This window comes from Carassius auratus, chromosome 8 (assembly GCF_003368295.1).
Source record: "Carassius auratus strain Wakin chromosome 8, ASM336829v1, whole genome shotgun sequence".
Classification (NCBI taxonomy): Eukaryota; Metazoa; Chordata; class Actinopteri; order Cypriniformes; family Cyprinidae; genus Carassius; species Carassius auratus.
Window position 1 is genome coordinate 14,606,982 of NC_039250.1, and position 24,570 is coordinate 14,631,551.

Consider the following 24,570-nt stretch of genomic DNA (forward strand, 5'->3'; position numbering starts at 1 on the left):
ACATAAGGGAGATGAAAAATGACCCAAACACAAGAGAAAAAAATGTCTAGGTATTTTGTGACATGACTAAAGACTCTAAAGCTAGATGATGACAATGACATGATATTGGAGCAAATAAACCCATCACAAATCATAAATCCTGAGTTGTGTGGAGACGGACAAAAATAAGAGGAGATTGAGTTTGTATAGATAAAAGGTCAAAGGAGAAACAGAAAGAGGGATAGAAAGAGAGAGAAAATAAAAGGGGAAGGGAGGCTTGGCCTCAGAGAGTCCCAGCATGCTCGGCTAGGTCACAGTGCAGTAACCCGAGTGGGAAAGATCTGCTGAATCAGATGCCATTGCTGAAGGTGACCCTCCATCGCTTCCTTCTGAGCTCTCTCTCCCCACCAGCCTCCTTTTCTCCCCTTTCGCCCCGCCTCCTCATCCTTTTTAGTCCCTTACCCCTCTGTTCCTCCCTCCTCAACCATGTCTTGCATCCCTCGCTCTTCTCCTCCTCGCTGATATTGATCCCTGCAGCCCTCGGTGCAGCCTACAGCTCAAGGCTGTGTGCGGTTCTCTTGTAGCAATTTTACAGCGACACGCTTATGCCCTACCTGCTATCAATATCCATATAACGAGGACCGATCCATCACCGTTCAGAATGATATTTGTGTTGTTCCAAGCAACAGACATGTCAAGGACCATTTGGTCTGGATAATGAAGCGAGAGGAACTATGGTCAAGGTATTGACTCTTAGGTTAAATAGTGGGAAGATAAAGAACAATACAATCTCATTGCACCACACTTCACTGACTCAAGTGAAGTTATAGGTGTTCAAACTGTTTGGTTCATTGATTGGTGTGTTTTGATAGTTTTACTATACTTTTTTTTTATACCCTTGGGGGTAAGGGGATGCCATCTTGTGCCATTATTTTATAATGTTAAAGGCACAGTGTGCTCAAAAAAATAAATAAAAATAATAATAATAATATTTTGTCATTGTTTTTTTAAGTCATAATGTGCCATGACAGCCTGGACAATAAATAAGTCCATGATATAGAAAAGGAAAAATGCTTTCAAATTCAAGTTTATGTGCCAGGTTCTTATAAATGCGCTCTTTCTATTAACGTGGGTTTCATATGGTTTTGAAAAGATTTACACCACTTTGAAGAAAAGTTTACATTTAATAAAATGTCAAGTATTGGAACAACCAAGTAAAAAGTACTTACATATTTTTTTACACCTTGAATACATGCCAGTGTACACATCTTAGTTATTTTTAATTGTATTAATTGTTTTTATATTAATTATATTCATTTTAATTATAATATATTTTTAATGTGAGTATAAAATAAAATATAAAAAATATTATTATTGAATCATTTTCTTTTAGTTTTTAGAGAGTTGCAACACATGATGTTTTAATAATATGGCCCGTCATAAAAAGGACAAATGATCTAACACTTTAAGAGACTTGAGAGTCTGCAGTGGTCCACTCTATAAAATCATTTTCTGTTTTATTTATTTATTTAAATTATTCATTCATTCATTTTTTTTTTTGTACACAGCACATGACTATTTTTCTAAGAAATAATAAAAGATATAAGCACACTTAACAGCCTCTAATTACTGCATGATTTAGTTGGATGGAAAAGAGCAGCATAAACACTCTTCAAAGTATCTCCATTTGTGTTTTATGGGGAAAAAAGATAATAACAACATGAGGTTTAGAACACAGTGAAAGAATTTTTATTTCTGGATGAACTAACTGTAAAAAAGCTGGTTTCAAATAAATTTTCTTTAAGAAACTGCTACTAAATTTCACAATGAATTACAAAGAAATGGCAAGTAACGGTGAATTAAATGTGAAGTTTTAAAGCAGAAAGACTGAAATTGTATTTTTTTGTAAATTAATATGAATATGAAAATGTACTCGACTAGTAATCTTTTTTTTTTTTTTTTTTTTTTTTGAAGTTTAGTGTGACATCACTTCCTTTACCAATGACCTTCACAGTTTCTCACATAATATGACTGATGTTGATTGCATTAGACATCTGAGACTCAATAAACTGAAACAGATTAGCAGATTGTGATGGTCTTGTAATGCAAACAGTGAGCTCAAAGAGGCAGAATCGTCTTGCAGTGCTGTCCTACACAGCAAGGGTAAACTGCAGCATCCTCACATCTCCCTCTCCTTCACCCACACCTTCTACACATCACCTTGAATATGCATGAAGTGAAGTGTGGACTGTGCATATAATCACACAATTAACAACCGTGCACAAAACATGCTCTGCACAGAGGATCAGACTCATCTCATTAGCAGACGCTCTATCAGATGGACTCAAATGAAGGAACATTCAGACAGCCTCAATAAGACGATTATAAGTAATTGGCCAGAAGTTGGATTTATAATTTAGCTGAAATTGAGAAGGTGAGGAGAGGCTAGCGTTATTATACACACAACCATATGTCCACACACACACACACACACACACACACACACAGCCTGTATTGTGAAGTGAGTGTTTCTCAAGGGTTCGGGATGGGGAGTATTGCAATTGTTGCTTTCTTCAGACTTCTGCCTCATCCTCCGTCTCTTTCTCATATTAATGAATGATTCATAACTGTTGGATAACCTTGACTGCTCCCTGAGCCTTCAGCAATGCACTGTTGTGAAGTCTGGGTCACAACATTCATTATTTCAGCAGCACATCAGGACAGTCACACCCAAACACACACACCTCAACAACTCAGCATCTCTCTGCCTGTTTCTTTGGCACGTACGCCAGTCACATACAAATGACTACGATTCAAAGTTACACAAACAAGGAAAGTTACATAGAAATCACCGTTCAAACCTGATGAAATGCAAAGACACGCATCAAGTTGATGACATGCAAGACAGTTAAACCAAGATTTACAACAGATTTACAACATCAAAAATACATTTTCCATCGGTGTGAAAACAAACAAGCTAAATAAATTCAGCCTGATCATGTCTGGACTCATCTAAATAAGCAGATGAAGGTTAATAATAACTGTACTAACAAATGAAAGAATTACTGAAATAAATAAATAAATTATATATATATGCTGTACTGTACTATACTAACAAATAAACAAATTACTGAAAGAAATATATATATATATATATATATATATATATATATATATATATATATATATATATATACGAGAGAGAGAGAGAGAGAGAGAGAGATGTATACAAATCACATTAATTACCCTATCATTAAAAGTTATTTATTAAGTATACAAATAGTTTATTATTAGTATATAGATAGATAGATAGATAGATAGATAGATAGATAGATAGATAGATAGATAGATAGATAGATAGTAAATAATATTGATAACATACTGTGCATAATAAACTGTTTTATGATCTATAAAACAAATAACTGTTAATGATAAATTAATATAATACTAAAATAATAATACTTAATTTATAAAAAATATTATAAATAAATAAGTAATATATTATAGTGTGAAAATTACTTCCACATTTATCAAAGAACAAAACTGTACAAACAGCTGTTATATTTTAACTTCATTAAGAAGTAATTATCTAGACATAATAAATAACAAAAAACAAAACAAATGGTGACTTTTAGTCTAAAATTAAAAAAGGATAGATAGATAGATAGATAGATAGATAGATAGATAGATAGATAGATAGATAGATAGATAGATAGATAGATAGATAGATAGATAGATAGATAGATAGATAGATAGATAGATCAGAACTAACATATTGTAGCATAAACTGTATTTGGCAACTACAGATTCTCGCGTCTCTCCCACACCCACATTTACAGTCCAAACATTCAGACAACACGGATATTTAGCAGAAAACACTCACCTGCACTGTCGCTGACACACACACATTCTTTTCAAACAATTCAGCCGTTCAAAAATCATCCTTTTAAACGCGTCTATATACATTGATGAAAACTAGACTTGACCCCGACGGTCAAATTCCTCAAGAGATGTCCTTACTGTTAATTATTCGGAGGATGCTGCGAGATCTGTAACTTTCTACGACTTCTAAATGTTGTCAGTGTCTAGAGAGAGCACTATCCGCTCGCAGCTGAGACGCGCGCCAGACGCGTGTGTGTTCAGTGTGTGTTCAGTGTGTGTGAGTGTGTGTTCAGCTCGGGACCCGTGACGATGCTCTGCGAGGGGGGAAAAAAACCGCACATCGGACAGCGCGTTTCCACTTGGCTGTAGACACTCCAAAACAACAGCCACTGTCATTGGATTGTGGTTTTCAGGCCAGAGATAACTTGTGTCCTGAACAAACTAAAGAGCTTTTTTTCAATGTTCTTGACAGAAGCAGCACCTTGAGTGATTTCCACACAGCAACACGTCCACTTACAATCAATGGCAGATCCCTTACCTTCATAGTGACCGCTTTCTCTTCATCGCGTCCCAAAGCGTTTCAATCCGGGCAATTGTTTTGACTTTCTAGATAAATGCGCTGATGCGTTACATGGCATCGGTTATGCTGAGTCTGTCTTCTCGCAGAGCACGGCGACAGGATCGATGATGAGCCGGAGGACAGTGCCACGGATGTCCGTGAAGGCGTGCTGCGGGAAGCGATGCGTGTGAGCGGGCCAGGTCGCTTCTAGCGCCCGCTTCAGTATTCCCAGGCGCAGGCGATAAGAGAAACACTGGGGTAAGAAGCGATGTTGGAGGCGCTGAGGGGAGGGAATGATTTAAAGGGAAGAGCCGCCCCTTGTGTAAACGAACCAGGTTTGCCGGTTTTGTTTAAAGCACCTCAGGTCAGGGAGCGAAATACGGACAGGTGAAATGGGAGGATTTGGATGGGAAGTGAGTTGGGAAACTAGTTGTGTTTTACCGCCTCTTCCATTTAAACAAGCTCAAACCAGATGGGTTGGTGATCTCCAAGAATAATTAGATGGTACATTCTTTCAGCTAAAACCAGGAAACCAAAATAACATGGTTCGCAATTTTTTTTTTCAACTTGTCTGGATAATAAAAGTAGACATGGTTTGTGTACATAGTCTATGTTTTTTTGTTGTCAACGAGACAGAGTCACACCAGTCTTTGGTCACAGTTTTTTTTCCCACCTTGTCCTGGGTCAGTCATGAAGAGATTTCTTGCCTCACTCACTGATGCTCTTTTTAGGGCAAATCTATGACCCTACATCACTGGCAAATTATGAACAACTAGACTGAATAATAATAATTATTATTATTAAATTAAATAAAAAAATAAATTTATGCATTTAGCAGACTTTATCCAAAGCGACTTACAGTGCATTCAGGCTATCAATTTTTACCTATCATGTGTTTATTATTATTATTATTATTATTATTAAATTATGTAATAGTGTTGCTTAAATCATGTATTTATATATATATATATATATATATATATATATATATATATATATATATATATATATATATATATATATATATATATATAAATATATATTTTTTTTTTTATCACAACATTCATTCATATATGCTTGGATTTATATTTTCCATAGTAAAATTTCACACCAAGTTTATCTAATTTAGGGGTCACTGCAAGGTGAGTTGAACAAGGTAGAACTAATATTCATTATTTAGATATTAATGTATTAGTAAATAAAATAATAGAAAAAATCCTTATCCTTAACAAGTGTTAAACTATATTTTCTATTATGTATTTTTACAAAACGAAATACAGTAGTGCGTACTGTGTTGCATTATCGGAATTGTAGTCTTTGGGACCTCCAGGAATATAGAACTGTCTGTCCAATAAAACTACATGTACCAGCGTCTGCAGCACACAACAATCATGGCGTTGCCGGAGCTGCATCAGGAGCGTGAATCACTGAATGATAATATCAGCCAAGACGATGGAGGCAAAAAGTCTGGCCCAATATCTTTCGGTTTTAGTAAAACTTTGAGTAAGATTAAACCCGGGAAAGCGGAAGAGCGAGATTATTTAGTTGAAGTCGAAGGGAAAGAACTTAAAGGGTGAGTAGAATGCTAACGTTAGCTAGGTTAGCAAATAGCCTAATTGAAAGTAACGTTAGTGTGACGTTTATTATTTCTATCTCATCATGTGCCATGTGCTTCAACTTTTATGAATCTGTCACTTCTACAGAACCAAACCGGTGGAGAAACCGAAGGAGCTGATCATCCCGTTGATCCACAAGAACCGCTGGTACCGGCAGGATGCTGCTGATCGAGGGGACACGAGCAGAGACCCGTCCCAGAGCAGAGACCCGTCCCAGCCAGGGCAACAGGACACGGTGGAGTCCCTAGCCGTCAAAGAACTCATCGAAGGTGTGTAAATCGATTTTTAAATCGTTCTTTAGGTTATGGCTGTGTTTCAAAACCTATTAAGATGTCTACCTAGGGGACATACTTGGGCATTCATTTACTAATATAAAATTGGCAGAAAAAAAAAATATTTGTAGCATTCACTCTGGAGTACTACGCTTATATCCTTGTAGGTCAAAATTGTAACCATTCAGCTCCATGATATTTAGAACATTTACACTGACTGTAGTGTAAAACATAGCCGACGATGCCATAAAATGTTAAGTATCACTAGGTTTTAATACATAACCATGCTGAGTTTGTCTACTTTTGAGATAATGTTACTAGCTTTGCTTTAGATTTTCAGTGTTTTTTTTTACATTTCTTACATTTAGTTCACATTTGAGTATATTCTTTTAAAGTGTATTATTTCTATAATAAGAATCTTTTTTATGCTAATGAGTAAGTGCTAATGAAATGATCTGTGTTCCTGGCAGTAGTAGTTTGTATAGTATTTGAATCCACTGGTTATTCATTGATGTAATGCTTGACATTAAATGCATCATCAATAATTCTCATAACTCAATTGTTGTGGCAATAATGTGGCTTAGTAGTTACAGATCTGAAATGACAAACAAAAGATTGTAGATGGAGCCAGTTTTGTACTCAAAAGCATCTGCTTAAATAAAGAACAATGTTCTGTTTCTGTTTGAATGTCATTTTCTGCAGAGTCTCAAAAGCACCAGGAGAGATGGAAGAATGGACCGCAGATGGATTCGAACCTTTCCATTCCTCTTCTCATGCAGAACCAGGCCCCTCAGGGTTTTGAGGATGGAGACACAGTCAAAGTGGATTTGCGACCAGAGTCGGTAGGTTCAAGATTGACACAAAAAATGGATGATGGTCTATCCAGGAATGAAGGCCATAAAAACGTCCGGATTTTCAATACAAGGTCATAAAAACATTTAGCCATGTCTTAAATTGATATGCTAGTCCATTAATTTTTTCTTCCATCAAAATGCGCTCGCAGCGGTAACAGCATTCATTTGTTTCGCCTGTTGTAGTTCTGTATGACGAATCTGGGTGGTATCACACTGGTATCACAGTGTTCCAGAACTAAAACGTCCATGCGGCAGCATACAGACTTGTCAGAAGGACTTTCACAGAAACCCGCGCGGACTCCGATCATACTGTATCATACGGAGTCAGAGTCGCTGCTTAGCTTAATTGAAATCATCCTGGCTATCACAATGGGAAAATTTACCTATAACGATCTATGGCTCAAAGACTGCGTGTTTAGTAGCTGGCTCAAGCCCGTCGCTAACAATCGGTATCAAGCATCCAAACATAAGACGCGGAAAAGCTGAACTGAGTAGCTGGTCACTCGCGCGCTGTGTTCGGTGCGGAGAGAGAGCAGCGTATTACGGACAGTCCCTCCTGCACATGAACGAACAAATACTAAAGGTAAATAACAAAGGATGTGAAAGAGCCCAATTCAGTACCACGGTGTTCAGGTGTTCAGGACTAACGCAGAAAAAGGCGTCTCAAAAACGCTTGTAATTTACAACGAATTTGCTTCTTTTTGCTCTTGTGCTGACAAATACATACAAACTGTCAAAATACCCGCCTTGGAAAGTATGCCCGAAAAAACTTTTTTTTTTTTTCCAGTTATTTGTCAGTTATTTCTTAAGTGAAAGTAAACAGTTGAGGAAAAAGATGCGTTCATCGTCTCTTAAAGTGACAGCGCCTAATTTAGCTACTAGCTGCTGTAATGTTAATCCAAGAAAATGAAAGAAAAATCACTCACCGCTCTTGACTGCTTTACTTTGTAGTTTTAACAAGAATTTATGCACAGTCAAACCAATAATTATCCAGACTCCAGATATAATTTTTGATATACATATTTTACTAGTAGGTACAGGACACTAATACATTTATGTAAGTGAGTATAAGCAAACTGTGACATATTATACCCAAAGAATCTTCATACAATGAACTACTAGTGAAATAGATATATGTATATATATTAGGGGCGGGACTTAATTGAGTTTAATTAATTACACAAAAAATAACGCGTTAATTAAGATTAATTAATTACAAAAAAAAAAAAATCCCGCATTTTTAATAACTTATTTTTGCACCGCGGAACGTTTCTCACTGGATGAGTTTCGGCGGACCGATTATACTGGAGCACAAACTAGCGTTCGCATATCACCGCAGCACATCGAACCTCAAGTATCACCTCAACGCAAAACATATAGCAGCTAGCGTGGACTTTACACTTTTACACTATTTATTATTTTGTTGGAGCAACTGGCAGTTTATGTTAAACTCTTTATTGTTTTGGCCAAGGTTATTGAGAGTTGGACTTAGTATGTTATGGCCTCTGAAGCAACAGAGAGATGTTTTCTAATAGTCAGTGTTTCCAATGTTCTGAATGTACTTGACAGTATTGTGTTTTACTTAAAAAACAGTTTACAGAAGGTTCCAGCACCTATAAGCTACCTGCATTTCTGAAATGTAATATTTCTAAATTGTCTCTAAATATGCTATTGCTACACTTAATGGCAAAAATTGCATTGGTCTGCTAGACTTGGTTGAACAAAAATAAACAATATTTTGTTGCTTAAGCTTATGTATTCAGTCATTATTCAATGGTATACTATAAATCCATGTGAAAAAAAAATTACTTCTCACTGTTCTCAGGTCAAATATTTATATGCGATTAAAATGCAATTAATTTTGATTAATTAATTACAAAGCCTCTAATTAATTAGCTAAATTTTTTTAATCGAGTCCCGGCCCTAATATATATATACATAATAAATATATATATAAAAAAAAATATATATATATATATCTATCTATATATAAAATTGGGAACAGAAATTATTCAGCACCTTATAAAGCACCATGCATTGCTTATGTGTTTTTTTTTCTGAATATTTCGGAGAACGCTGCTCATGGGATACATTTTAGTGTCGAGTTCATCATAGCAAACGGTATCGAAAACGAATGGGAAAATCTTGTAAAGCAAGATTATTCTTTCCTTGTAGATCTCCTTCTTTGACTAGTCTGGGACGCATCAGTGTGTTCGTACATGCTGAGGATTTCTAATGCAATTGTAGCTGTTGATTTATGAAGTGTATTTTATTAACTCTCATTAGTGTTCTATCGGCTGCTCGAGCTGTTGTCCAGTAATGGGGCCAAATGTGGTGTCAGCACAGGGCAGTTCAAGGTCATTGCACATGCAGTGCTCTTGTTGCATTTAATGTGTGTGTGTGTGTGTGTGGTGGATAAGGGTGTGTCCTAATGAAATGAGTGATGAAGAACTCTCCTGCTGCATCCAAACAGCTTACTCTGCATAAACTCCCTCTCTCTCTTTCTTACTCGCACCTCCAGTGTCATTTTCTCCTGCAGTGCGAGTCCATCACTTGAAGATTGTTGTGAGAGCGCCAGCTACAGCTCGATTAGGCTTTAACTCGCTCAGAATCATTGAGTAAATTTGACTCTGCCTGTCAAAGCGCTTGTTTATTCATTGCATAAAGAAGCTGTAATATTTCATCTAATTATCATCTTCTCTGTAGGTTGATGTGTGTGTTTCTAATTAGTGTTTTGGGTCTGAATGTGTTCTTGATTGCTCTGTGGAGTTGTTTGAGATGTGTTTTCAATATGCTATAGAGTGGCTATCTGTTCTGGTTCAGTCCACAGATGCTGACTATGAACGTGTTCCTGTGGAGGCTTATGGGATGGCCATGCTGAAGGGAATGGGCTGGAAGCAAGAAGAGGGGATCGGACGCACATTTAAACAGTACAGACCTTTTTTTCTTTCAGTTAAATTGTGAATGAAATAAAAACAAGTATTGGATTTTTTTTTTGTTATTGGTTTTAAGGTGCTCTTGACTCTCAGCATATTCAAATAAAATGTTTTAAAGCTGCAGTAGGTAACTTTCGTGAAAAAATATATTTTTTACGTATTTATTAAACCTGTCATTATGTCCTGAAAGTAGAATATGAGACAGATAATCTGTGAAAAAATCAAGCTCCTCTGGCTCCTCCCAGTGGTCCTATTGCCATTTGCAGAAAGTCATGCGCTCCCGGTAAGAAACAACCAATCAGAGCTGCGGTCCGTAACTTTGTTTGTGTTCAAAATGTAGAAAAATTTACATAATAAGCGAATACACAACGAATCCATTTTCCAAACCGTGTTTTTAAGCTTGTCCTGAATCACTAGGATGCACCTATAATAACTGTTTATATTCGGACTATTTTAGATTGCTTCGGGGGTACCGCGGCGGAGTAACCCAGTACCTTTGTGATTCTTCATAGACATAAACAGAGAGAAGTAGCTCCGGCTACAATGTTCTTCCGCAAGACGCAAGCAGTTCTGTTTATTAACCGCTAGAGCGTCAAAAGTTCCCTACCGCAGCTTTAACTGTAAAAAAAAAAAAACTATGAACAATTACTATTAGTATTATTTTTGTGAAATTATTTTTAATGATCCATTATGTTTTGGTTTAAGTGCTTGGTTACATAATTATGTGAACCCCTTTTTATAGTTATTATTTATTTTTTACTTGAAAGATAATTTTTTATTCAAGGCTGCCCGTTCATTTACACATATGGTCTTTTTTTAAGCTAACCCAGTTTAACCTCTTTTAAATAATAAGGAAAATGAAATGATACATATATCCATGTGTCCAACATTATAAACCACCTCACATTGACCATGTGTGAAAAGGTTTGAAACAGCTCGTCTGCTTTAGTGTGTTTTATATTTGACCTCTGCAGTGTCTTTTTTTGTAGTTTCGTCACGGTTTTGAGTGATAAGCTCTTTCTAATGCACGTGATGTTTGGCTCTCTACAAGTCTTTTCCACTCATGTTTCCTTGTGTTGGGATTATTGTCCTGGCTAGAGACATTAATGACATGAGATTATGATTTGATGTCAAATGCAGTGAAGAATTATTTCAGACCAACAGACAGAATCTTTGGCGCGGACAGGCTGCACACTTTTTAATCTTCTGTGCTTAATGGCCCATCTGTTCGCTCGTATGAACATGCAAACACACAGGCTGCTCTTTTCTTTATGGGGGGTGGTTGATGTACATGTGTGTGATATGTGTTAGCTTGTGGTTTATGTTTGAAATATCCTAATAGCTTCTTATAAAAAATGTTGTTTTTCTCATTTCCCGTCAGAGATGTGAAGCCCATAGAGCATCAGTTAAGGCCTAAAGGGCTGGGTTTGGGGGCCGATCGCTCTGCTATTAAAGACCTGGAGCCTGGTGTCCCCAAGAGACCTCCTAAACCTGGTGAGGAGAGAAAGGAAGAGGAGGCGCTGGTTCTAGGACCTGGAGGATGTGTGCAGGTCCTGGCAGGAGCCCATAAAGACCTGTACGGGAAAGTGAGTGGACTTTACTTCATCCGAATTCACTTCTGTGTAAGTAAAGGTAAACTACGGATTTTCTTTCTGTCTCTTTTTTTGTTCTCACATTGTCTCCTTCACAGATAGAGGGAGTGGATCCAGATAATGCCAGAGTCGTAGTTAAACTGGCCATTGGTGGCAAGACAGTAACCATTATCCAGCACTCTTTAAAACTAGTCACCCGTAAGGAATACGACAAATACAGCAAAGACCTTAGTAAGTCTTACATCTTCATCTGTTATTTGTGTAAAACTGAGTTTCACAGCAATTCTACATACACATCAAAGTTGTTGGTCCTGATTTTGTTATTCTAGCTAAATCTAAAAGCATTTGTTATTCAACTTAAATGCATTTTCCTCTAAGTATTATTTTTAAGATTGCAAATTAACAATGAATTTACCTTCAAGATGTGAGTGCTTCTAATAAAACTGAATGTCCTGTGAGAAATAATGTAGTGCAAGGCATTTTATTCATGAGGATTTTATTGGATTGTGAGCTATATTAATGTTAGTTACTATTACATAAATGTGCATCGACATGCATCAGTTTGGATTTCATGGTGTCTTTAAATCGAATGAGAACAGTTGAGAATACAGATCGACTGTGTAAAGTGCAATTTGAGCTTGTGGGAAAACTAGCCTAGTTCAAACCCAAAACATCACCAGTAAGCCTTTGTTTTTCTGTAATCAGAAGCTGTGTGGTCTGACATACATATTTCACACATGCTGGTTTGCGCACGTGAAACCGGTTTACACAAATGAGTAATATAAAAGCCATTGGAAAACCTCTAACTGTTGTTTTTTTTTAACTCTTTAAATTTTGTTTACCAGATCTTTATCAATTAAAATGGTCCTTTCTGTCTACCAGGTCGTCTTAGTAAAGCACACAAGAACAAAGAGAGAGAAAAAGAGCGGGAACAGCAGAGGGAACGAGAGGAGAGGTTAAACAGCAAAGATGACAGAGGAAAGACGGACAGAGATCGAGAGAGGGTGAAGGACAGAGACCGAGATCAGAAGAAAAGAAAAACCAGAGAATCAAGTACAGACCGGTAAGACGGACGCTCAAGAACAGTAGGTTGCGTGTATATGTTACTGAATCTGTATTTGTTTGGGTGCATGAATTATCCGTTCTTTCAGAGAGAAGCCTCCTCCAGCAAAGGAGTCGCGGCCCTCCCCTCCCGCCCCCTCCTGGCTCCAAAGAGACCTCCGTGTGCGATTCATAGATAAAGCATTCAAAGGAGGCAAATACTATAACTCAAAGGTACTTCACCAGTATAGTGAGACTGGTTTGTGCGTTTTCATGCTGAGAGACACTAAAGTGGTGTTTCAAAGGATGCGTTCTCATCTTCATAAGCTAAACAGAATGAAACTGCATTTTAAATACGTTTTTTTACCACTTATTTCTAATTAACATATTACTGATATATAAGTGTAACTTTTTAATTTTGTGTGTTTAGATGAGAGTCGAAGATGTCTTGACGCCCCACACCTGTGTGTGTCGTACAGAGGAGGGCAGACTGCTGGATGGTATGAAACACTTTAATCTTGACCAATATAAGATGCATTTTAACACTGAGGGTTTTTTGGGGCTTAAGGCTGATTGTAAGTTTTCACTCATTTGTCTGTTTCAGATATAACACAGAAGATGCTAGAGACCATTGTGCCCAAGAACGACTCTGACTACATTATGGTGGTTCTGGGGGAACACCGAGGACAGGTATTTGGATTCACTTGCTTTTGTAGTACAGCATAGCTCTCTTCCAAAACCCTCAGGAGCCACCTTCTTAGCATTATAGGCCTTTTAGACACTCCTGACATCAAGCTGTTTCACATAGAAAAATGTGAATACCCAGTGTTATTGTTAACTAAAACTATTAATTATAATTTTTTTATCTTATTAAATCTCTAATAAAATATAAATATTAGATGAGAAACTTAACGAAAAAAATCAAGTGAAAAAATACTAAAACTGTAATAGAAATTAAGCTAGAGAAAAAAAAATGATTTTAAAATGAGAGCTAACAAATAGAAAAAAGCTATTTCTGAATATTAATAAATACTAAAATAACCCTGCTTATTCCTCAACTGGGCAAAGTGGGGCAGCATTACATTTACACATTTATTCCGGAGATCATGCTATCCCAGAATGCACTGCAAAATCCAAGATGGTGAATAAAAAATGTATTTACTACTAAAAGTAGATCCACCTGTTTAAAATGAAATATTTGGGTGTACCATATATGCATCACCTCTTATTAACATGTTAACATACCTTAGAAAGTAGCTGCCTATGGAGACAGCGAGGAAGTGCACTAGGGTTTGGAACAGAGCCTTTAAGTTATTTTTATTCACTTAATATGCATTGGTTTTCCAAACATTTTTTTTCACTCCTGTAATCGTCTTTCAAAATGTATTTATTTATCCATATGGAAAGTAGTGCATTTCTGCTGTAGAATCATAATGCAAACGTTGTCCTGCAGGTGGGCCGCATCCTGAAGCGAGACCGAGAGAAGTGTCGAGCCATGGTTCAGCTGGACCGCTACGAGGAGCAGGTGTTCACACTCGACTATGACGCCATCTGTCATTATGTGGGCGGAACAGAACACTGAGAGGCCAAGTGGATGAAACGACACACCCTTCATCTTCCCAACCTATTTCTGATGGCAACATGAGCTGTGATTGGCTGTTTTTTTCCCTACATTGCTATTGACGTCATTGTACATTTTTTAATATGACCAAGACTTAATTTATTTTGCTAGTCGTGGTGTTGTATTTTTAAATATACTTGGACGCAACTATTTTTGCGTCGTGACAGTGGCATATCTGTATAATTGGATGATCTTAATGCAACATAATATCCTGCTAGTAAGAGTCTGTTATGTTGGCAAATAAAAAAAGTGCAATATTTCTCTCTGTTTAGTGATAATGAACATTTACACCGGTCATCTGTTCAGAAGCATCAGTGTTTCAGTGTCTGCTGCTGATCAGGGAAATTATATTTCAACTCAATGTAATTAGGGATAGAGCATCTCACTGCCAGTTAATTAGAATGCAAACACTTATGAAACTCTGCTTTGGTTTCTTTGCTAAATAAAGATCTCAATTTGTTTATGTGCAAAGATATACACAAGCCACCTAGAATTTCCACTCAGGGTACCCTTTTATAATAAAATGTTAAAATATCTTCAATATGCCTTTTATGGTTTTTTATTTTAGAATTTAATCATCACTCTACTTGTCCATATAAATCTTACTGCATCATCTGATATATTAACAAGAAAATTTCAACTTTGCTAAAAACCTGTTGTACACAATTTACTATATAACTTTTGTCATCGGATTAATATTCTTTTTCTTTTTACTCTGTAATGTACACTTGTCTTCTTTTGCTTCTAATAATTTAAACATAACTTTAATATTGCTGATGTCAATATTCCAAAATGAATATTTACTGGACTTTGTTTACTTGATTATCCATATATATTAAATTTAATTTAAGCATTTAGCAGACACTTTTATCCAAAGCGACTTACAGCACATTCAGGCTATCAATTCTTACTTATCATGTGTTCCCGGGGAATCGAACCCCCCACCTTGCGCTTGATAACGCAATGCTCTACCATATATATATATATAATTTTTTTTATGTTCAAATCTGGGTAACAAATGTCATTTCAGCATGGTAAAACACATTAACCACATCAACTCCACCGGTGGGTCCAATATTGCATATGCCTAATTCTCAAAAAATCTAAATAACAGCTGAAGTGGTTTTAAGGGAGCGACCGGGTTCATGTATTATATATATATATACATTATACACACATACATACACACACATACATACACAGGTGCTGGTCTTATAATTAGAATATCATCAAAACATTGATTTATGTCACTAATTCCATTCAAAAAGTGAAACTTGTATATTATATTCATTCATTACCCACAGACTGATATATTTCAAATGTTTATTTCTTTTAATTTTGAAGATTATAATTATAATGGACAACTAAGGAAAATCCCAAATTCAGTTTCTCAGAAAATTAGAATATTGTGAAAAGGTTCAATATTGAAGACACCTGGTGCCACACTCTAATCAGCTAATTAACTCAAAATACCTGCAAAAGCCTTTAAATGGTCTCTCAGTCTAGTTCTGTAGGCTACACAATCATGGGGAAGACTGCTGACTTGATAGTTGTCCAAAAGACTACCATTGACACCTTGCACAAGGAGGGCAAGACACAAAAGGTCAATGCAAAAGAGGCTGGCTGTTCAAAGAGCTCTGTGTCCAAACACATTAATAGAGAGGCAAAGGGAAGGAAAAGATGTGGTAGAAAAAAAGTGTACAAGCAATAGGGATAACCGCACCCTGGAGAGGATTGTGAAACAAAACCCTTTAAAAAATGTGGTGGAGATTCACAAAGAGTGGACTGCAGCTGGAGTCAGTGCATCAGGAACCACTACGCACAGATGTATGCAAGACATGGGTTTCAGCTGTTGTATTCTTTGTGTCAAGCCACTCTTGAACAACAGACAGCATCAGAAGTGTCTCGCCTGGGCTAAAGACAAAAAGGACTGGACTGCTGATGAGTGGTCCACAGTTATGTTCTCTGATGAAAGTAAATTTTGCATTTCCTTTGGAAGTCAGGTTCCCAGAGTCTAGAAGAAGAGAGGAGAAGAACACAATCCACGTTGCTTGAGGTCCAGTGTAAAGCCATAGGTCAATGCAGCCGTATACCAGGAAGTTTTAGAGCACTTCATGCTTCCTGCTGCTGACCAACTTTATGGAGATGCAGATTTCATTTTCTAACAGGACTTTACACCTGCACACAGTGCCAAAGCTACCAGTACCTGGTTTAAGGACCATGGTATCCCTGTTCTTAATTGGCCAGCAAACTCGCCTGACCTTAACCCCATAGAAAATCTATGGGGTATTGGGAAGAGGAAGATGTGATATGCCAGACCCAAGAACGCAGAAGAGCTGAAGGCCACTATCAGAGCAACCTGGGCTCTCATAACACCTGAGCAGTGCCACAGACTGATCGACTCCATGCCACATTGTCAGTTATAATCATCAAAATTAATCTGTGGGTAATGAATGAATATAATATACAAGTTTAAGTTTTTGAATGGAATTTGTGAAATAAATGAACTTTTAGATGATATTCTAATTATATGACCAGCATATACACACACAGTTTTTTAAATTGAAAACTATTGAGTACTATGTGAGTGCAGTCATTCAGATGATTCAGGTGAATCTTTACAAAATCCACCATTTATTCTTTAACTTGTAAAACTTTCTTAAATTAACACTAAACCACTGAATTCACCTTTAAACAAAATGTTTATTTTGCAGGGAGCATCACTAGCGTAAGTAAACTGGGGATTGTTTATAAAATGTAAAACACAACACATGGTATATTTACAAATGACTGTTGCTTCTAAATGTAAGAAAAGATATTTCAAGAGCCTTTTAAACATCATAAAGGCTTTACAGACACACTACTCCTGCTCAGTCGTCGTCGTCGTCATCATCATCATCCTCTTCCAAGCGTCTCGTGTTCTGAGCGTTTGCTCTCAGAACGGCTCCGGGACTGGGGTACGGCCTCTGCTGGAACAGGGGTCCTGCTGCTGTGGTGTCCGCTCCTGTCTTTGCCTCATTGCGTTTGGGGAGACCGGTGGACCATAAGCCCCTAAATGCAACAGCACCACATAATGATACTGTTCTTTAATTTGTTATAAAATCTTCCTCTTTTATGAATTTGTGTAAACACAATTTGAATGCATTACAGTTTTTTGTCTACTAAACATTGCCAAATTTAGTAGGCATCCAATGTAAGACATCATTAATCTACACTTCATTTTTATAAATCTGGTGTCTCAAAGATCCTCATTACAACTCATCACTATAAAAGTTCAGTTTAACTTGAAGACATCATGACAATGTTCTAAAAGAGTATTAAAATATTGTTAGAATAATAATATAGGGGGTTTTTTTAGGTTATTTTTCATCGTTTAATATAACAAGGCCCTACTAGTAAAACATAGTTTGCATGGTACAGTGCCTATAAAAAGTGTTCATATTTTTTTCATGTTCTGTTATGTTGCAGTCGTATGATAAACTGCCTTAAATGACTTTCTTTCCACATCCATCTACACTCCATACATCATAATGACAAAGCAAAAACAGAATTGTCACAGCTTCATACATTTATACAAAAAAATAATAATAAAATCTGAAATAAGTACATAAGTACAACTAAATATTTAGCTGAAGCACCTTTACAGTCTCAAGTCTTTTTTGTGTGATACAACAAGCTTTGCTCATCAGCATTTGGCAGTTATCTGTCATTCTTCTTCTCACCACTTCACTTCTCAGATAAGGGTATAACTACTTAATTCTTTTAAGTTATTTATTTTTTTAAATTTGCAAAGACGCTAAAAAAAAGTTTTTTTGCTTTACAATTTCGGTGTATGGAGTGCAGATTAATGTAGGAAAAAAAATAGTAATTAAAGCAGTTTAACATAAAATGTGAAAAGAAGGAGCAAGAATACTTTTTATAGGCACTGTATATACAGAAAAGAGATAGTATGTAGAAGTAAGACTAGTGTGCTCTAATAGCATCACAAACACAGCCCTAGTGCTCATTATAAACTAGCCAATCATTACCTTGGAGCATCTGAATAGGCGCTGGGATCCATAGGATCCATTTCCTCCTGCTGCGGTTTACGACCTCCTCCTGGTCCTCCTAAAATGGAGTTTACGTTTATTCAGGCTTATAAAGGCAATATACTGAATTATTACTTAAGTGTTTTATGAGATAGATAATGCATAAATGACCCCTCTTTGATTTATTATACGGCGCACTGTCATCTCTCCGCATCCGTCTGTCACGCTCCCTGTCTCTGTCTCGATCTCGATCTCTGTCCCGTCCGTCCTCCTTGTCTCTGTCCCGCTCACGCTCGCGCTCTCTGTCCCTCTCTCTGTCTCGATCCCTGTCTCTCTCTGCCTTCTCATAGTGATTGTCTGCTTTGTCATGTCCAGTCTCACCTGGAGAGTAAAACACAAACAGATGCAGCACATGTCTAGATAGCACACAAAAATCTGTGCACACTTATGCCTTATGTCCATATATTACCTTTCTGCTTCTTAGCGGCTTTGGTGATGACAGCAGTCGGCTCATTAGGGGACAACCAGGACACTAAATCGGTCTCTACATTCCAGTAGTAAGGAAGTCCACTAAGGACAAGAAAAGAGAACAGTAATTATTAGTAAGCAGTTTTCAATGTGGAATTATGGACGTTTCATTGTTTAACCATGGTAACTATTATATGGGAAATTTATTAATTTATGGACGGCTTACCAAGTGGGGTCAAAAACTTTGTACCAATTCGCTGGTAAATTTTCAAGCCTGGTAGCTTCATAATCAACGTTGTTATCATCATAGTCTTCAGCGATGATCTCCTCTTCAGCCTCTGATGATGATGATGATGATGATGAGAAACAATATAACTGAGCATGGGGTCTTAATATAATATGTCTTATATGGATCACACAGTGATATAAATGTGCATGATGTAACTTACCGTGGTCGGACTGTTTGACGATTCCTCTTTTGGCGAGGCGTGCAAGTAAAGCTGGAGGCAGAGGCATCTGAAGAGAGAGAGAGAGAACATCTGATCAGAGAAGAAAGCGAGGCACGCGTTAATTCACACTCTCTCAAACTGCGCTGACAGAGAGCGTCTCTCGTATGTAAATAACAGACAGGATATGACACATGCAATTTAATTAAAAAAAATAATTAAAGCGAATGCATACTTTACCTTTATTATGGCCAAAAGTTTAGTTATGTGGTAGACGTCTCATTGAAAGGGCCAAACAAGCGACGGCGCAGAATAATGACGTGACAAAAGCTTAATGTGACGTCATCTGAACGATCAATTTTATTTTAGAAAATACATTTTTCTGAAAATAGACAATATGGTAATTAGAAATAATATAAAAAAATAACCGTATATATATATATATATATATATATATATATATATATATATATATATATATATATATATATATATATATATATATATATATATAATTTTTCTTTCAACGGCAGATGGCGACAAAACTGCCCTAGACTTACTATATATACAGTAATTCTTATGATTTTGGAGATGCTGCTTTTTTTTAATAGATGATAAAGCTACACTTTAAAGACCACACTATTGATTTAGTATTTTCTTCAGGAAGAAATACCAGAGTGTCTCTATGCAAATCCTTTGCTGATGTTAACCAAGTATTATAAAGTAACGTCTGCAGTTTTGTAAACAATATTTGTTCTAAGCACGTTGTGCTTTTCTCAACTGTTTTATTGTCTTAAATTGTTGTTACATGTCTCAATAAAAGTTCAATTAAAAATAAAAGATCTGATCTGTCCAGTATTATAGAGTTCCAGCAGACAGTGCTTCACAGTAAATAATCAACCAGCTATTTTCTGTTGAGAACTATATGTATCTGGCTCCTGGACTTCAAAGCTAAAACTATTGAAGAAATTGCTTCACAATGTTAAAATAAAGGGTTCATCTGATGGCATTTAATCTATATACTAACACTGCATCGAAATATTAGACTTTCTCTTGAGGACTAGGCATAGAGGAATCCAAATGAGCATCATCTACCATTTATGTAAATTTAGGTAAATACATGAGGCTAATGACGTTTAATTTTTCAGAAACACAAGGTTCATTGTACGATGTAACACCACATGTGGGAAAAGAAACGAATGTTTCCATACAAAAGAGAGAGCTTTATTAACAAACAACACAACAACAGAAACAAGTCTTTGTTGGACAGTCTACAGGAATGTGGGTCAGATGTTGATAAGTGAGTGTTTAATGGCTGATGTTCATCTCAGTATCCTCCTCATCCTCTGTGGAAAAAGAGGAGAAGCAGACAGGCTCACACTCCAAGGTGCGCAGGTTCACAAGACAGGCCGTCTGTGTGCTGCTGAACTCTGGGATTGCTACTAGGAGAACCTCTTGTCCTTCAGGTCCTGAGACGAAAAGGAAGACAAAAATCACCATACAAATAGTAATGTCTGGCCACGTTGTTAAACAGTGCTGCTGTTTATATTATTAAATAGTCTTCTATTTACCTGTGACTCGTTTACATTGGTAACTTGGTGCATTTCCACTGAAGTACACATGAGGACACTCTTCCAAAATAAAGGGGTCTTTCTGATAGAACGGGTAACAACCTACAGGGCCAGCAAAACGAGTCAGAACAATCCAGCATTTTCACTTTGCTTACAGTAATACAAAGAGATGTTCCAATGATTTCAACATTAATATTTGTTCGTTTTATAAATTCAAATGATTTTTCAGGTCCTGAAATAGTCACACTGTAGGGTTTATTAAACTATGGAATAAAACAAACAAAAAGTAAAATATCTTCAAAATACAGAGCCCCTAAAAGGACATTGAAGGGAGAAACAATATTTCAATGCGAATGCTTTCTTTTGCACACAAGGTTGGAGGAAAAACTATTTTTTTTCAGGGGAACACACAAATGCTTGGTGTGGGAACTGAAAATTTTTTTTTTTACAATTTTTTTCTCCCATTTCATATTTTTCCCATCACCAGCTAGGGACTCTGTATCAGAAATGTGAAAATAAACACAAAAATACAATGTTTTGAATGTAATACTCAGTAATCAGTCGGTGTGTGCATACATTAATGTGAAGCTCATGATTTTGTTCATTTGAATTGCGGTACACAGCTATTAGGCTAAAATAACCAAGAACACCCCTTTAAAAAAATGTTAAAATAACCAAAAACTGTTCCAAACTTATAAATAAACAGAGAAAACAGCAGTCTGTCCAGACCTAGTGTGTCCGGAGCAGTGGGAGCCAGATGGCGGAGTCTCAGTGTGCTCTCCAATATTTCCAGATGATCATCCATGCTGCTGTACTTCACAATATCACTGATGTTCTGTCCTGCTGTGCCCAAGAACCTGAGAGAAACCACAAGACACTCACTGTCAAGAGCTGCTTACCACATCACATCACTGACAGAGGATCAACACGGGTAGTTACTCACCGGATACCATCTACCACAGCTTGGTAAGGGTTGCTGACCAGCTGCAGGGTGGGGAAGGGCACAGAGAGAGGGAACATGCAGCGGTGCAGAGGCTGCTGGGGAAGAGTGTAGTTTGTTGGGTCATACTGTCCAGGCATGACATCTACAGGAACAGAGGCCTACAGTGGACAAATCACACATTGCAGGTTAAGCATTTAGCAGTATGACAACTATGAACTATGGGACCCGGTCCTAGAAGCTTGAAATACTGAATACAATGCATTTTGGCCATGTCTCAAATAACGCCCTGAGCTCTTTTGGTCTCCATACTCACCACTAGCTGCATTAGAAGCTCGTCCAGCAGTCTGATAGCCTCCACACTCCCAGCCTGAGTCTTCTTAGTCAGGTACTTTGCCTTCAAATGGAAAAGAGCTTAATTTACAAGATGAATTCTCTCTATGTTAAAGAATTCTGCTTAAAATGTAAGATTGGTGCTTCTTAAAAGTTAAGTCCCACTTGACACCTTGGTTGTTGAGTCTTTGTCCTGAGTGCTTTGACTCAACAGGTTTCCAGCTAGTATGACTCTAGAGATGGATGCTGCTCCGCTCTGCTCCCCCTCATCGCCAAGCTGTCCAGTTACCATATCCACCAGAAGCTGCAATCCCAGCATGCTGTCTGCTCTGCTGCCGTTCAACCCCAGGCCAGAGGCAAGAAGCACAAACCTGTGCAACCAGTAAAACATCAAAGGGTTAAAGGTGAAAGTGAGTTAGTACTAAATAACCTTTAAATTCATCCTGTATTCACCCTGCTTACAAAAACATGATTGTAGTCAAAGAATCCTCTTGTGATTACCAGATGTGTGTGTGCGCAACATCAACACTAAGGATGCATGATATATCAGATTCAGCTGAAAAATTAGTCTTTTCTTCACTATTATGTCCTATATCTTACATATGTCTGTCATAATAAAATGTACAAACGATTTCCAAAGACATTAAGGGCAGTGATAAATCCTTCATAATAATAAATACTGCAATATCTAAAAAGAAATAAAGCAATAATCGATTTTGATTTCATGGCACCTTTAAACATTAAAAAATAAATTATATATATATATTTATATATAGTATTCTTATTTCCCTCATTCTTGTATTTAGATAACATTTGCCACTATATAACACTCACTTAATGTTTAATTTTTAAAACACTATTAATCACACTCTGTACTTCACACTGTACATTCTGATTTTCTTTTTCATTCTTTTATCTCCATTCATTTTTGTAGTGGTGTATTTTATATTTATTCAGACAAAATAATAGCTTAATTTTAATGCTCATTGTTTATAATTTAACAGCCATTGTCAGCATATGTATTAGCCAGGTTTTTAATACTGTTGCATCCTTTCAGTATGTCTAAAAAACCCCTCTGGTCATGTCAGGTGTGTGTCTGTACCTGTCTGAGCTGAGAGACGGTCTGGGTGTCTGTGGAGGAAGGTCGGCCATGCAGAAATCTTCAACAGTGAACTTCCCATCATTCTTCTCTGCACCCATGATGGCAATTACACTGCCTAAAAAAAAACATCATTTCACCACAAAGCATTAAGAAGATTGAGACAGATCAGTCTTGCTATATGCTGAAAAATATTCCCTAATGTTTTCGTATCCCACCTGTTACAAACTTGGGTGTGTCGATGTTGCCTTCCAGTTTAATCCTCTGCAGCTCATCCTCCAAAATAAGCTCATCGGATTGGCTAATGTATTTGGACCGAGGTGGCTGGGGCAACAGATTGTGCTGAAGAGAGACCAGAGATGTTAAAAGAAGGTAAGACACAGAAGAGAGAGAGAGAGAGAACACAAAGCTGAAGTTTGTAACATCTGGTGGGTTTACCTCCTCACTGATCTCCTTCAGGATGGAAGGCTGCAGCTCCATGTTTTTGAAGATGGTGCCCACTATTATACACTGTTCACCCATCTGCAGGTCACACAGCTTCCTGATGGGCACGACCCCGCCTGCCACACACATCCACATCCATTCATGTTCAGAAGTGCTTCAGGTATAACAACAACAGTGACTGTAGAGGTTTCTCACCCCACGTGTGCGCGGCTCTGTCGTTGAGGATGTCTCTCATCTGCATGAGTCTGGTGGCGTAGATGTGCGCGTACTGGCGGCTGAAGCTGCGCTCTCCGAGGCGGAATCTGTCCGAGCAGCCGCTGTACGAGAGCTGCTGACGCTCAAACACCGGCTCCTCGGAGCCTGGAGCGGACAACAGCGTCTCCTTCGGCGCGAGCACGTCTGAGAACATGACTGAAGACACGTTTCTGGACGTTAAATGATCGAGTAAACAACTGTTTGTAAATAAAATATAAATGCAATATCAGGAGAGTATATACGCGCGCGTCGTACTGTGTGCTAACTGCCCAGTAGCTTCACTTTCTTACCTTGCTTCTTATTTGCTGGTAATTTTCTACAATATATTGTAAATCTAGATTAATTCGATGATAAAGTAAACTAGATAAATAACAAAAATTCAGGCAGACCTACTCTGTTGATTTTTGGTATCTCCCGCTAAATATTTCACCTATGACCTCTACGAAAATGTGACGCGAGTTCCGCTAGTGACACGCTTTCAAAATAAAAGCCTATAGCGTTTATGTTAAGGGACTATAATTTTTTTAAATGTATTATTTACATTATAAATAATCTGAACTAATTAGTGAGTAATAATAGCCCCACCTTATAAATGCCTTCCGAAACTAAAATACTGTAATATGAAAAATAAGTA

General features: G+C 37.2%; 4 protein-coding genes across 9 annotated transcripts in view; 1 reads left to right on the plus strand and 3 right to left on the minus strand.

Annotated features, from left to right (window-relative positions):
- magixb (MAGI family member, X-linked b) overlaps positions 1–4,374 on the minus strand; it is a 62,820-nt gene extending 58,446 nt beyond the window's left edge. The window contains exon 1 of the mRNA XM_026269859.1: positions 3,863–4,374. Coding sequence (XP_026125644.1) covers positions 3,863–3,945 — 83 coding nt within the window. The 5' untranslated portion in view covers positions 3,946–4,374. The remainder of the gene's footprint in view (positions 1–3,862) is intronic.
- A 1,423-nt stretch (positions 4,375–5,797) lies between these two features.
- On the plus strand, positions 5,798–14,613 carry gpkow (G patch domain and KOW motifs). 2 transcript variants are annotated; one of them, XM_026269860.1, is made up of 11 exons: positions 5,798–5,993; positions 6,124–6,305; positions 7,011–7,150; positions 9,986–10,092; positions 11,480–11,720; positions 11,789–11,921; positions 12,573–12,753; positions 12,842–12,965; positions 13,162–13,231; positions 13,336–13,421; positions 14,185–14,613. In XM_026269860.1, exons 1-11 carry the CDS (start codon positions 5,812–5,814, stop codon positions 14,311–14,313), a joined length of 1,575 nt encoding a protein of 524 aa, XP_026125645.1. In that variant the 5' UTR covers positions 5,798–5,811; the 3' UTR covers positions 14,314–14,613. The 2 variants fall into 2 exon arrangements, with proteins under 2 accessions (XP_026125645.1, XP_026125646.1); XM_026269861.1 differs by having other exon boundaries at positions 11,480–11,684.
- A 2,422-nt stretch (positions 14,614–17,035) lies between these two features.
- Positions 17,036–19,641, minus strand: pqbp1 (polyglutamine binding protein 1). The gene is made up of 7 exons (XM_026269862.1): positions 19,535–19,641; positions 19,298–19,364; positions 19,075–19,186; positions 18,850–18,950; positions 18,552–18,761; positions 18,381–18,459; positions 17,036–17,403 (listed from the first exon to the last, which is right to left on the minus strand). Exons 2-7 carry the CDS (start codon positions 19,362–19,364, stop codon positions 17,223–17,225), a joined length of 750 nt encoding a protein of 249 aa, XP_026125647.1. The 5' UTR covers positions 19,535–19,641; the 3' UTR covers positions 17,036–17,222.
- Positions 19,642–20,494: 853 nt separating this feature from the next.
- Positions 20,495–24,388, minus strand: pold2 (polymerase (DNA directed), delta 2, regulatory subunit). Of its 5 annotated transcripts, none has more exons than XM_026269866.1 (11): positions 24,227–24,387; positions 23,877–24,092; positions 23,676–23,797; positions 23,456–23,579; positions 23,241–23,355; positions 22,311–22,509; positions 22,122–22,202; positions 21,809–21,966; positions 21,595–21,722; positions 20,866–20,967; positions 20,495–20,763 (listed from the first exon to the last, which is right to left on the minus strand). In XM_026269866.1, the coding sequence occupies exons 2-11, from the start codon at positions 24,088–24,090 to the stop codon at positions 20,603–20,605; spliced, it is 1,404 nt and encodes a 467-aa protein (XP_026125651.1). In that variant the 5' UTR covers positions 24,091–24,092; positions 24,227–24,387; the 3' UTR covers positions 20,495–20,602. The 5 variants fall into 5 exon arrangements, with proteins under 5 accessions (XP_026125651.1, XP_026125653.1, XP_026125652.1 ...); XM_026269868.1 differs by having other exon boundaries at positions 20,603–20,763; positions 23,877–24,106; positions 24,227–24,388; XM_026269867.1 differs by having other exon boundaries at positions 20,603–20,763; positions 23,877–24,133; positions 24,227–24,388.
- Positions 24,389–24,570: the final 182 nt, after the last annotated feature.

What these genes read in the sequence shown, in the direction of transcription:
- gpkow (XM_026269860.1), top strand. Translation starts at nt 5,812, where the DNA reads ATGGCGTTGCCGGAGCTGCATCAGGAGCGTGAATCACTGAATGATAAT. An exon ending in GAAGGGAAAGAACTTAAAGG is followed by an intron (nt 5,994 to 6,123) that starts GTGAGTAGAATG and finishes TCACTTCTACAG; the next exon opens with AACCAAACCGGTGGAGAAAC. An exon ending in ATCGGACGCACATTTAAACA is followed by an intron (nt 10,093 to 11,479) that starts GTACAGACCTTT and finishes ATTTCCCGTCAG; the next exon opens with AGATGTGAAGCCCATAGAGC.
- pqbp1 (XM_026269862.1), bottom strand. Translation starts at nt 19,364, where the DNA reads ATGCCTCTGCCTCCAGCTTTACTTGCACGCCTCGCCAAAAGAGGAATC. An exon ending in CGTCAAACAGTCCGACCACG is followed by an intron (nt 19,187 to 19,297) that starts GTAAGTTACATC and finishes CATCATCATCAG; the next exon opens with AGGCTGAAGAGGAGATCATC. An exon ending in AGCCGCTAAGAAGCAGAAAG is followed by an intron (nt 18,762 to 18,849) that starts GTAATATATGGA and finishes TTTACTCTCCAG; the next exon opens with GTGAGACTGGACATGACAAA.
- pold2 (XM_026269866.1), bottom strand. Translation starts at nt 24,090, where the DNA reads ATGTTCTCAGACGTGCTCGCGCCGAAGGAGACGCTGTTGTCCGCTCCA. An exon ending in TGAAGGAGATCAGTGAGGAG is followed by an intron (nt 23,580 to 23,675) that starts GTAAACCCACCA and finishes GTCTCTCTTCAG; the next exon opens with CACAATCTGTTGCCCCAGCC. An exon ending in AGCTTCTAATGCAGCTAGTG is followed by an intron (nt 21,967 to 22,121) that starts GTGAGTATGGAG and finishes TGTCCACTGTAG; the next exon opens with GCCTCTGTTCCTGTAGATGT.